This window comes from Rhipicephalus sanguineus, chromosome 1, assembly GCF_013339695.2.
Source record: "Rhipicephalus sanguineus isolate Rsan-2018 chromosome 1, BIME_Rsan_1.4, whole genome shotgun sequence".
Taxonomy (NCBI): domain Eukaryota; kingdom Metazoa; phylum Arthropoda; class Arachnida; order Ixodida; family Ixodidae; genus Rhipicephalus; species Rhipicephalus sanguineus.
In genome coordinates, this window is record NC_051176.1 from 63,474,109 (window position 1) to 63,487,329 (window position 13,221).

Genomic DNA, 13,221 nt, shown 5'->3' on the forward strand with positions numbered 1-13,221 from the left:
ATGGTTTGACTGTAGTTTATGTAATACAGGCCAGTGCTCTTGCAATGGGTAGGTCTGCGGCATTGATTAAGATTACTTTACCAACATCAGGGGCTACCTCGGTCCAGGAGGCTTGCACCTGAATAGCAGTTTTGAAAACTGCACAGGCGGGGCAGCTGGTTTTATTGATCGAAGAATCCTTGGCAACAAGCACATCTACCAGACACCAGATATGCGGGTAAGAAAGCACTGCACTAGCAGTCTGCGTAGCTTTTGCATTCACTATTATGGTGCTGTTCGACATTTGTTGCACGCTTATAAGTATAGTCTGCAGTCAGGCACAGCACAGAACAATGGATTGGGTACCTATGGCAAAACATTTTGTATATAGTGCATGTGGTATTTTAATACACCGCCCTCTGTTTTACCAAATTAATGCAAAAATCAAATCACGCATGCTGAGCACCATTCTCCGTCATTTTAGACCTGATTTACAAAGCTTTAGTATCTGAGTGCATTAGATTGTGTGGGGCTGTTTTCAGAGAAGTGTAAATTGCAAATGATGAGAATTAATTTGAAGCTTTAAGTGCAAAACAGTGCTCCAATAATGAGCCTCGCCGTAGTTAGGGACTCTTCATAATTTTTTCCAACTTGTGTTCTTTAGCGCACACCTGGTAAACAGTACACAAGCATTGTTGCATTCCACTTTTTTAGTGATATGGCCGCCACAGCCGACACTGATCATGCGACCTTAAGCTGAACAGTGCTGAGCAGGGCAATTCCAGAGTCGCTAAGCTGCCATGACAGGTTACCCAAACAAGACAGAAGTTCAGGGGGCTTACAGTGATAAGATATAATTGATCAGGGAATGTCACCGGAACTAACATTTCAACAAATCTTCGTCAGGGTGGCATATCCTGTTAAGTGATTTTCCATCACAGCAGGTTATATCCGACAAAGACACCATCCAAGTGAACTGTGGTCTTGCTTCTTGAGCTAGAAATCCTGTGTCAAAGTTGTTCTCTGAGTGTTGTCTTCGTACTTGCGAATGAGGTATCATGCCATTGTTGCATTTCATAGTCTGTGCACGTATGCAAGAATTGCTTTGCTGTGACAGTTTAGTGCCTAGGATTTCAGTTAACATTGTATTATAGTAATCAATTTGGTCTCAGCTCTGTCTGCTACTTTGTTAGTGACTTCTAAACGAGCTTAAAACATGGGCAGTGAAAAGGTAAACATTTTGCAGATACCTGCTTGGTCGTGGACAACTGAATTAAAAGAAAAAAAAAAAGAGAAAAACTCCAACCAAAATTTATTTTACCACTGTGCCCTTTGCGGATGGAATGTGAATGAAAGGAAGCAGGTGGCTGATGAACCACGATGCCACCGTGTCTCGATACCGCACATTTTCTTCGTCAATGAGACTTTAACCTGTGTACTGTGCCTGTGACCTTGCTCGCAAGCGTTTCCCTACAGTCAGTTAGTCTTAATTCCTAATGTTACAGAGAGTGTAAGATGCTGCCATTTTTTCATTCCTATGCATTGTTGAAAAATTATTGCAAATATGTGCATACTTCTGGTTTGCTGGACATTGGCTATGCTTCTCAGGATCCTTAGCAGATTGCAGTACTGTCTATTGCCATTTCTGGTGTTTAAGTTCATTGAGGGATGTCATTGCTCAAAGACTTCACAATGATGCATGAACTAGCCAACAGTCAGTGCTTCTGTCAGTGTACATTTTTGAAGCACGTCATCAAAGGGATGCCGCACTGACACTAAAGGGACGTATGCTGCTAATGGATGGGGGAGACGGAGTGTGTGCTGTGCAGAAAGTTGCCTAGGACACGTTTAGGACTAAATTTAAAGTTGAGTTGTGGAGTTGTCTTTGTTCTTGTTATTTGGTTGCGTTGAAGTCCAACCGGCTCTGTTGAAAAAGAAAATGTTTTGGGGGTTTCCTTGAGTGTACCCAGCAGTGTCATCACTGCAGGTTCAATATATGAATGCCTTCTGTTCCTTCTAGCACATATATGACACACACCTTCCATATGACCCTGAAGGTACACTAGGATGCCTTACATCCATATTTCTGGTCTTCTTGGGCCTTCAGGTAAATTTTAGTATATTTTGAGCTATTTGTGTTGGCTGTAGAAGCATGCATTTCTTAGAGCTGGTATTTTGACGCCTGCTCATTTAGGCTACTGATCTATGAAGCAGACTGCACTCCTAAGTGTAAACAAGATGGAAGTTCAGGGGAAGACTTAAAGGAACTTGTCAAACAGGAAACGTTAACGCTTTGACAGTGGGACTTGTCTTTGTCAGGGCAGCAACTGCCCTTGTCAAGACCCTTGATGAAGCATTGTCACTCGTGCCAACGCATCATGTTAGAGAACTTCTCATTTACTTAGATGTGTCACTTTGCACGGTGACTCATTTTGAGATTTGCTTTTGAATATCACTTCATTCACAGGTTTGTAGAGAAGCTCCAGCTTATTTTTTTAGGTACCTAATTAAATTTGCTTAAGAATACGCATATACCTTAAGAAACATGTGAGGCCAAATTTGTGCATCTGTATTCTTCCTCCTGAATCCTCAGAAAAACCTGTGGGAGTAATGCCCTTAAACTTGATTAGTGAGGTTTATATAAACTGTTTATTCAGCAGTGTCTTTTGCTTGCTCGTATTACAGAAATAAATCTCCACCCATATATTTTTATGGCGTGCACATTGCATTTCTTTCTTCATTGCAGCTGACGAAGCTGTCAAATTGTAATGGTTATTGGGCTGTCCCATTCCACTAATTTGGCCAAAACATAGTCACATGGTAGCACAGATTTCTGAGCAGCAATGGATGAGCATTCAGGTTGCTTGTTTTCTATGAATCTTTCACAAATGTCTGCACAGGTGTTTGCCGGGTCTCATGAGGTGTGCTATAGGCAAGAATTTTAGCATGCCGACATGGGGCCAAATGAAATATCTTTGTTTATTATGCACTATTGGACTATTGCTATGCAGCTGTCCTCAATTTCTTTTGCTGCATTTCGAAGCTGCTTTTCCAAAAATTCTACACAAAGCTTGAATTGATTCACAATGCCCTTCTTCATTTTTTGCTGCAGGCTGGCAAAATCCTGCTTACGTTCCCCGAGTGGAAAGCTAGAGTCGTTCGCTGGTGTATCTGGGGCCTCCTTTGTGTAAGTGACACATTTTATTGTGTAGTAGACTCCCACTATTATATTCCCAGGTGCTTCAATTTCCTGGCTGCTACATCATTTTCTGCCAGTCCCGGCATAGCCCTCGTAGCATCCATTGAACCTTGCTGTTATATCAAAACTGTGGGACGGTTCCTTTATGATATGCTGCGAACTGGTGTTCCGAGCTGGCCCGAATGCCATGGAGAGCAGCCGTGTTTCACGCAGTTGGGCCTGGTTCACAATGGATTCGCCACATGACGGAACCTTTCAGATCTGTATTTGATATCCAAAAATGCTGCGTATCTCATGTTTTGGCCCTGAAATTGGTTTTGGCACCCACAGTTAGCAATGGAGTAGAATCTCGGTGATACGAACCCAGCTGGTATGAATTTTGGTCTTATACGAACTTGTGGAACTCCCCGGTTGAATGCCATTGTGTCCAATGGGCCAAGATTTTGATGTTCCGAACACTTTTCTACGTCGTGACGGTTGATACGAACTTAGGTACCATAAATGTCGAGCGACGGCCAACAGCAGCATGTTCCTGATGTATGCGCATGGCCAGCACACACAGAGTGAAAACTATGCGTATCATTTGCCACAACCACTGTGGAAAAGCCGCGGTTGCTGTCGACGCCATCATATATGGCAGTGGTGAAACTCTGAAAGTACACACGCATCCAACGCTCACCAAGTCAAAGTGGCGCTGCTTGCTGCAACCACTGCAGACAAAGCAGCAGTAGACGCGATCATGGATAGCAACAACGTAGTTCTGAAAGCATGTGGATGGCCAGCGCACACGAATTGAAAATGGAACCACCTTTTGCTGCAACTGCTGCCCACAAAAACGTGGTTGCTATCGAAACAATCATTGATAGCGACAACGCAGCTCCAAAGTCACATGGGTAACGCTGCGGTAGATTAAAGGCAATAAAGTCGTGAAAAGGCAATAAGTGTTTCGGTGTTCCTGTCATTCGCCTATGACTATGGTGGAGCAGACTTCGGCGCTTAGTTTTCAGTTGTCCTCAGGCGAAGCTTTGACACGCTCGTTCGCGGCAGCCAGCTGCGCCGTCCAATATTGGTCTGTTCGCGTGTGTTTCAAAGACATACGCAAGTTCTTTCAACAAAAATAATATATCATGTTTTGAAAACAGATTTTTCTAGTTTTTTGGTGATGTGAAATTTCGGGTGATACGAATATTTTTGCTCCCCCTTGATGTTCGTATCACAGAGATGCTACTGTATTATGGCTTTCGAGGTTAATTTTCCTTGCCCGGAGAGCAGTCACTTTGGTGTGGACGGCAAAAGAAACGCATATCATTAGGACAAAATTCGAGATGATAAAAAGTAAGGTGTGCAGACGCGGGCACAAGAAAAGAGTAGCAGACAAGACAAATGCAGGCTGTCAACTGAAAGGGTTCACTGTGGTTGAAAAGAAGGTACGCACAAAGTTTATCAGTGCATGCTCAGGAATGAAAGCACCCACCCATCAATCAAACACATGTGCGGGTTTATGCGAGACATAACTGTTTAGGCATTTCATTTGTTTTATGCAAGTTAATCACAAGCTGGCTCATGCATGCACTTCCACTACTATACTGATCTGCCAGGCTTCATCAATCACTATATGCATTTCTTCACCCCTGCGCATCTAAAGCTGTGCACTCATTGGAATTCGGTGTGCATTTCTACTCATGAAAATACGATGAATGGTCAGGTGGCAGTCCTCTGGTTGACGACATCTTATGCTCAGTTAAAACTCAGTGGCCTGTCATTATGAGCCCCTACCAACTTGCTAAACTGTCTGTCCAAAATTCAGGGATGTGAAAAAATGCTAGTGCAGTCGTTATACGAGTACTAAATACAGTATAATTGTAATATATGTATGTGCTGTGTTTATTCATTTTTCAAATAAAAAGTTCTTACATTATATGTACTCATGATTGCATTGTACTCGTGCAAATGCATTACTTTTAAGGCCATGGCTATAAGCATGTAGCAGCTCTGGAATGCAGTATTTCTTCACTTAGTGTTCTTTTTATTTTGCTTCGCAGGGCATTGTTGCTGGCATCCTGTGCAATTTCTCAAAAGAAGAGGGTTGGATTCCCGTCAATAAAAACTTATGGTTAGTAGAGTTTTTTTTAAAGCTTTCTTTGAATTGTAATGTTTCCCTTTGCTGGTGACATAAACTAAAGGAGAATACAGTGGCCAACAAATTATTCAGCGTTGGCGTTGATCACCTAACTGAATGATTGAGTGGAACTATGGATTTACTACCAAAAAAAGGGTCTTCATTTTTACAAGTGGTAAAGAAAGGCAACTCACTTACGTACATGCACTTATATGTGATGTCAAGTCTATTCCAGCCAGTGTACTGCCATCACTATACCTTCAAATGGATCTATAGCATACGTGGTAATTCGGCAAGAAATGGTCATTATAACAAGCTACCTTTTAAGCCCACCTATTGGCTCACGTATAGTACATAATTCTCCGAAGATTTACTAGTGACTGAGTGCAATCTGTCTGAACTAGGAAAGCTGGTGATATAGCACCATTGTTTGCTTTTTTGTATTCCTTTACTATGCCACTGCACTGAGAAGGCACTGCGTTCTTTTTTGCTGCTCTAGGTCGGTGTCCTTCATTCTGTCTACAGCCAGCACAGCCTTCTTTCTTCTCGCCATTCTGTACTACCTTATAGATGTTTGTGGATGGTGGTCGGGGGCACCGCTTATCTATCCAGGTGAGTACTATTCTGCTTTTGCTTTTTACTTTTAGTATTTTAAATGGGGATGGGGGTGGTAAAGTAGGTAAGGGAGGCGCCTAACGTTGGCATCTTTGGAAACTAGGGATGTGCAAATATTCGAAAATTTTAAATAATGAATCGAATAATGTGTAATCGAAATGCTGAATAGTTTTCTAATACTTTGCAATGCTGATGGAAAAACCCCAAATGAACAAGATGTTCGAGCAGCAATGGATTGTTTTTACTTGCTTTAATTATTGCATTACCAAGACACCCAAGCTTTTACGGGGCTATCACCGGATGGCCTTTTTACTTACAGCTCTAGTGCTGTCGAAGCGAAAGTGCCCTCAATCAACTATCATCATCATGAGGTTCATGATGTGAATGCACAAAAGATAGTTTTATTTTTTGGTTGCACTTCTATTTAAAAGCTGGTGACAAAGTATACCTTGAACATTGAAATGGCTATAGTACAGTAGAACCCCGCTGATAAGTTTTTGAAGGGACCGTAGGAAATAAACGTAAGAGACGGGAAACGTAAGAGCCGAAAAACAGGAAAAACGGCAAAATATTTAGTGGTACAGAATTTTATTTCAATTCTTACGAGCAGCACGAAAATTGGCGCGCTCAGCCGCGATCTAGTCGATGGATAGAAACGCGGAGCTTAGGACGGCCTTATCCACAGAAATGGTAATCAACGTATGTGATTTTTTTAACACCAACAGCTGTAGGCATGAAAGAACTAAGCACACGCAATCGCGACCGGCGCGGCGAGTCCGACCGCGACCCGCACGCACGACCATGCGAGCTCCAACCAGCTCGAACTCCTCCCGTTCTCCGACATATAACGATGATGATGAGTCTACGCCAACGCGATGGCAGAAGTGAATGCCAATCTCGAAGGCCTTGCTTTCGCAAGCAATTACGTCATACACGCCATGTTTGTGCAATGCAAATCTCAGAGGCTATGCTTTTGTCAATAGTAAATGCCAATCTCGAAGGCCTTGCTTTCGCGAGCAGTTACGTCATAGACGCCATCTTTGCAATTTGAATCTCGAAGGCCATGCTTTTGTTTGCATCAATTGAAAGATTCTGTTGCTTGCGCCTCTCATGCGGCTAATATTGCGGTCAAACGAGGCCAAGCTGCGTGAAAATGCACCATGGCCGCTCTCTTTGGTAGTCACTCGGTCGGCTCCGGGCGCACTTCGCGACGTATCATACGGGAACGGTCCGACAGTTACGACGTAACAGCGGGGATCCCAATACATTGTATCCTATGGGAGCTATGCCGGGACCGGCGGAAAACGACGTAACAGCCGGGAAAACGCAGCAGTGAGGAACGTAACAGCGGGGTTCTACTGTGTTACAGTAAAAGCTGTTATGCGGTCACAACAACAGCCGATTTTGGTGTCGTAGTTGTCCACCGCCGCTGCCACCGTCTGTAACTGCCATCACATGAAATAAAAAAAAAATAGGCAGGATGGAGCGGGATTTGAACCTGGGCCCTCTGCGTGGCAGTCGAGTATTCTACCCCAGAGCCGCGCCAGTGCTTGAAACTTGGCAAAAATACCATATACAGGCACCATGTCGGGCGAGGAATAGTATGAACAGATGTAATATAGCGTGGTAGAAAAGTAAAATAACAACCAGGGGTCACACAATGAATTGCGTAATGAGTGGGTGGTTTAAAGTTTCCTACCCATTACAAAAGGCTCGGCCATAATTCATCATCATCAGCCACCGCATCAACAAAGTGCACATAATGTGTTACAAATGTGTACCGGGTACCTCGCTTCTCCACAGATTGACAAATAATGACATAGTGGGTGCTTTCCTACTTTGCAAAAATTATGATTTATGGCGTGGTGGGTACTTTGCAAGTGTACTTTTACTTGTTGCCCAAGAGAGTTTACAGCGGGCTCTAGAAAGGCCGCTCTTCCAGCTTTCACTGTGACTACTGTTCAATTCGTATTTGATTTGGTTATAAAATTGATTGTTCACATCCTTAATAGAAACCTTTGAGGCTTTAGGAACATTGCAGCCTGTGCTCCAAATTTGAGTTTGCTTTCAAAAATGTCGCTTTCTTCGCATGCCACGGCTGCCCCCAATAAAGCAAAAAAAGAAAGATTGGAACAGAGCACCTGTGTGGGAGTGGAAACGTCAGTAAATATTTTTCACCCTGTTCAATGTTCATCAATGTTTTCACCAGTGTTTCATCCTGACTAGACAAGACTTCTTTAGACCCTCGACTTCATTGCTCTTCTACGCCCGAGGACTTGTGCTCGAATTCAGGCCACAGTGGCCACGTTTCGTTGGGGGTAAAATGCAAGAATATTCATGTACTTCGATTTAGGCACACGTTCACGAACCCCAGGTGGTAAAAATTAATCCGGAATCCCCCACTACAGACTGCATCATGATAATATTGTGGTTTCGGCACGTAAAACCCCATACTTCCTTCATGTAGTGGGAAGTCTGGGGTAGTCTGGGCTTGTGCACAAGTACATCGGGTCTACAGGACACAAATAAGAGATACCGTAAAATTCTGAGATGTGAGGGGGTGCTCCCGCCCGAGGAAAAGTGCCCCCTCCAATTTCACTGCTTATTTAAAATTTTCACGCCGTTCCAAGAGAGTGCCCCCCTCCCCTCTCCCGCTCTGCACTCCACTCATGCACTGCGTCCAAGCAAGACTGGCCTGCTTGAATCCCATCCATTCCTGCTTACGAGCCCAATCTCTAAGCGCCCATGCCTGAAATTTTCATCAAAATTTTTTTTTTTTTACTTCAAGCAGTTTGCTGTGCTAGTTGGAATATGTACTGAACTTCGATGGCATTTCCAGCGCTTTAGCAACATAGGGGGGAAAAAAACACGCACACACAGAAAGCAAAAGGGACAGTAAGAACACTTAATGATGATCGTACCCGAAACTTGGCTCATCATGATCGCACTCCAAGCTTAGCGCAAGACACCCATGACAATTTTTAGGGTCTCGCAAGCAAAACCATGGCCTTTGAGATCTGTATTCTAATATGTTACCTATGAAGACGTAGTCAGCAAAAATAAGGCCTCCAAGGTCTCTGTTTCTTGCTTAGAGCTGTTGTGTTTGCTCATTATTGGAGGTGTTCCATGCCATGCTTCCCGCGGTCTGATCGCGTTAGTTTTGGGCTTGTATTTGTGAGCTGTCATGATATTGTGCTGTGCCTCAAACGAGAGCAAGAATACTTCTAAGCAAGTCCACGTGCACTCATGTTTTTTTTTTCTGGCTGGAAAACTTGGTTGCTGGCATCTTGAACTTTGGTGCAGTTCCGGGAAATTGCCTCCCCCCCATTCCACACCTTGCTTGCTGGGGAAGGGGAGTGCTTGCTCATGATTTTATGGCACATATATCTGAGCAATTAAAACTGGGTACAGTACAAAGGGATGCTAGTGTCTCCCGACAGGAACAACAGAGGAAGAGAAAGCAGCTTCGAAGAAACTGTGTGCATAGCAAGAAAGGCTTAACATTGAGCAGGACCAGATGCCTGAAACAAAGTGCAAAGGTAATAGCAGTCATTGTGCTCTGTATCTCACTCTTTTTAAGGTTTCTGTGTTTGACTTGGCAAGCCACACTGCTATACCATAAGATGCCACCTTGAAGGTAACATTGCATTAACATTGAGGAGACACACGTAAGCAAATTTCAGACATGGCCTTATCAGTCACACAACACAGCCTCGAGGCATTTAGACTTCAAGTAGAGCACCAGATGTGCTGAACCTTACAAAGAACTAAAATTTAGTTTTTTCCTGCACTTTTTTTTGCAAACAAGATTTTTTCCTGCATCTGCTACTTGCTGTGCATTAAAAATGTAACAATTCCTGCTTCCTAAAGTCGTTTCTAGAGTTTTAAATGCGAATGCATTTCTTAGTCGGGGGTTGTCCTGCGTCCTTGGCCGGCGTGCGCACAGGTGTTATCTCTCCGCGCGCGCTCCTCCTCGCCCCTAGCAACAGCTGCGCTACGCCTAGCAACCGGAGCAGGTGGTTTGCGGCAGAAGGTAAGGGAGAGGAGGAGCGCGCGGGCGTGTGATGGCGCTCGCATCGCGGAGGGTAAGGGAGAGGAGGAGCGTACCCGGTGAGGGCGCTCGCATCGCGGAGCTCGCTCGGCGGAGAGAGAGCTCGGGCGCTCCTCCTCTCCGCGCTCGAACCTATATATATCATGCAGGAAGCGCGCGCTTTGGTGTCTTGATAGCGATGGAAGTCGGTGAAGTTGAATCTCTTGCGGCAACGATACCACTAAGACGAAGTGTAACACAATGCAACTCGAGCATTACACCTCTACGTGCACGCTCTCGTCTCTCTTCATTAATTAATTGCACACTCATCGGGTGCACCCAAATGCATTCGCATTTCCTCACGATCCCCTTCGGGGAGGTGCGGCTTTTTTTAAACGATGGCTTTCAATGTAAACGACAAAGTATGCAAGAAAATTTAAGGTCTTGTTTTTTTACAAAAAAAAAATTATTTGATGCCTACACATCCAGTTTTGCTTAAGTGTTGTAACATCTTGACATGTTCTTGTAACGAATCATGTTCATTTTCTTGGATTTTTCTGATATTTGAATTCATTTTTTTCTTTCATTCCTTAAAAAATGAATTTTCCTCTGGTCAACTGCTTATGTGAGGTAATGTGCACAAATTTAAAGGAAACAGTACATGTATGTGTATATGTGGCTTCCTTTCATAGTTTGAAAGTCAGTGCATATGTTGTTGATAAATGCAGTCACTGTTGAGTCTGCTGCTACTGGTATTTCATGAAATCGTGCTAGTTTAGTTTGCACTTTTTTTTCTGTCAGTGAAGACATATTGATGAATAGTGCAACTTAGAAGCTGGGCATGCCTCTCACTCTACGCAGGCATGAACTCCTTGGCCGTGTATGTGGGGCACGAGATCTTGCATGGTGCGTTCCCATGGGCATGGCAGTGCCCAGAGTCACATTGGTGCTACCTCTTTATGAACCTCTGGGGCACTGCACTGTGGGTGGTCTTTGCCTGGCTCATGTTCCGCAGGAAGCTCTTCATCTCGGCGTGAAGGAATGGCCATCCACGCACTGGTATCTTCAATGTTTTGTCACAGTGTGAACGTCGTGCTGTGCAAATATCTCGCGCAAGTTCATCTTGCCACACATATTTGCGGGTTGGCACGCATTGTGTGGCCACTTTACAAGCGTTATTACCAGAAATTGTTATCCTCGTTATGCGTAACCTCAGGTGCAAAAGGTATCAGTACATGTACATATGTATACTAGGATGGTTTTACTCTGGAAGTTACATTGTGACCAGAAGCTCACTTATGGAGAAGTATCTTCGGGAATGCTGACACAGCACATTCTCAATGTTCTCAGTGCAAAAAGAGAGAAAGGTGCATGTCTGGGAGGTCTTGCTAGTGCAGCCTGTTTGTTTTGGTACCGGTCGCACCTCTTAAACGGACACTCCTCTGTAACACTTTTTGGCCTGGCCCTGCTTTGTGGGTCGTCATGGCAGAATATTCTGAAAGCTGTCCCTCAAATGGAGAGATCTGAAGCTTGTGTACGTGTTTTGACGCTCATAAAATTCGGGAATTAATGCACCTGAAAAAAGTACTATAATGTGGTGGTGAAAAATTCGTAAACTGGGGGTGTGCTGGAGCCGACATTTCGACAAGTAGACTTCTGTTCTTCAAAATGCAACTGCTTTCGGAAAGCAGTTGCAGCTTTGAAGAAGACAAGTCCGCTTTTTGAAACAATGGCTCCAGCACACACACCCTGTTTACGAATTTTTCATTTCCATCTTCCCCTGACTCCTGCCTTTTCTTTATAATTTGGTGAGTGACATTGGTTGGAATTGCCGTACGTTTAACTGAATACGTGGTTTTCGAAAAGTCAACTTTTCCACGATTTTCCGGTTTTCAAAGTTCGCGTCCCTACTTAAGCTGAGAGATATACGAAATATTACATTCAGTTCAGTTCAGTAGATGACTAGCATTGTCAATGTTGCCATTGTACTTTTACCCATTTGAACAAAATGCATTGACTCCAATCTACTATTAATATTGTGTACATTGTCAAGGTGAGCTGACATCTGCTTTTTGTCTGCTTTTTTAGTAGACTGCTATCAATTCAGTGTTCATGGTTCTGAGCCTGAATTAGTCCATTGTGCCAAACATATTTATAGTATGATCCTTTATTGAAGTCAACCAATTTAGAAGGTTCATGAAGGTTCAAGCTACAGGTGTTACCTACAGGTGCTAGAAGGTTCAGGTGTGTTACAGGTGTTACCTACAGGTACTAGAAGCTACAGGTGTTAGAAGGTTCAAGCTACAGGTGTTACCTGTAGCTTGAAGCTACAGGTAACACCGTGGCATTGGTAGTTAGCAAAAACATGATATCGTGAAGCGCTGACATGTACCAGTCAGCACAGTTTAGTGGTCTTGCACCATGCTGTCAAAAATAACGCAGCCATTTCCTCTACCTTATTCGCTTCTGCTCCAGTGCTTTGTATGGAACCCTGACCTAGAAAGTTCATCATCCAGAGCACAGCCCTCACCTTCTTTCCTGTCTCAGAGGGTCCCCTTGTTCCATGTCAACTATGGTCAAGGTGTTGCCCACATTCAACAAGCTGAGGCACACATTAGTGATTTATGATGGCACGTAATGCCTACCTCCAATTTTGCTAATTTTCAGCACCATCCGGACACCTTGATGCATCCTGTAGGCATGTTGAACTCGCGAATTCAAACATATTTTTTGTGCGCTTGAATTTAGGCTTGATCTGGTCATTATAGGGCCAGCAGCTAGCTACTTTAGAATGAAATTAAAGCAATAAATTTTACGCCAATATTTCTATAAGGTGAACTTAATGCAGCTGCCTCAAAATTCCGAATTCAGTAGAACCCCAGAAAGATGTGGGTTTTGTGACTTGCGTCCTGATGAGTTGCTCACAAGATTCATCTAATGTAAACTCTTTTTCTGCTGTTGTAGCTGCAGTCTCGCCCTTTCTTGGGTTAATGTCCTCTGTCACAATCTTTGTGTCAAACCCACTCTGCGAGGCACAAAACGTGTCAACAAGTCCTGTTGCAGGCCTCCTGTAGCACACTCAGCAACTTGGGGGAACAAGAAGAAACTCAACTGTTTTGAGCGGCCAAAGAAAACAGCAGATTCGACAGCACATGCTCTGGCATTGTGACTGCTGACAACACCTGTACAAGGATGTGCTAGCTGAACTGCATGTATTGAGTACAGGCCTTTTGGGAGGGACTGCCAAGATTGGTGTGAGCCGTAATCCGGATATATACC

At 43.8% G+C, this 13,221-nt stretch overlaps 1 protein-coding gene across 1 annotated transcript in view; it reads left to right on the forward strand.

Annotated features, from left to right (window-relative positions):
- Positions 1-12,244, forward strand: part of LOC119392259 (heparan-alpha-glucosaminide N-acetyltransferase) — a gene marked incomplete in the record, with an annotated part of 52,646 nt that extends 40,402 nt beyond the window's left edge. The window contains 6 exon segments of the mRNA XM_037659674.2: positions 91-217; positions 2,000-2,086; positions 3,092-3,166; positions 5,221-5,291; positions 5,797-5,909; positions 10,804-12,244. Of these exon segments, the coding sequence (XP_037515602.1) occupies positions 91-217; positions 2,000-2,086; positions 3,092-3,166; positions 5,221-5,291; positions 5,797-5,909; positions 10,804-10,979 (649 nt within the window).
- Between the last annotated feature and the right edge of the window lie 977 nt (positions 12,245-13,221).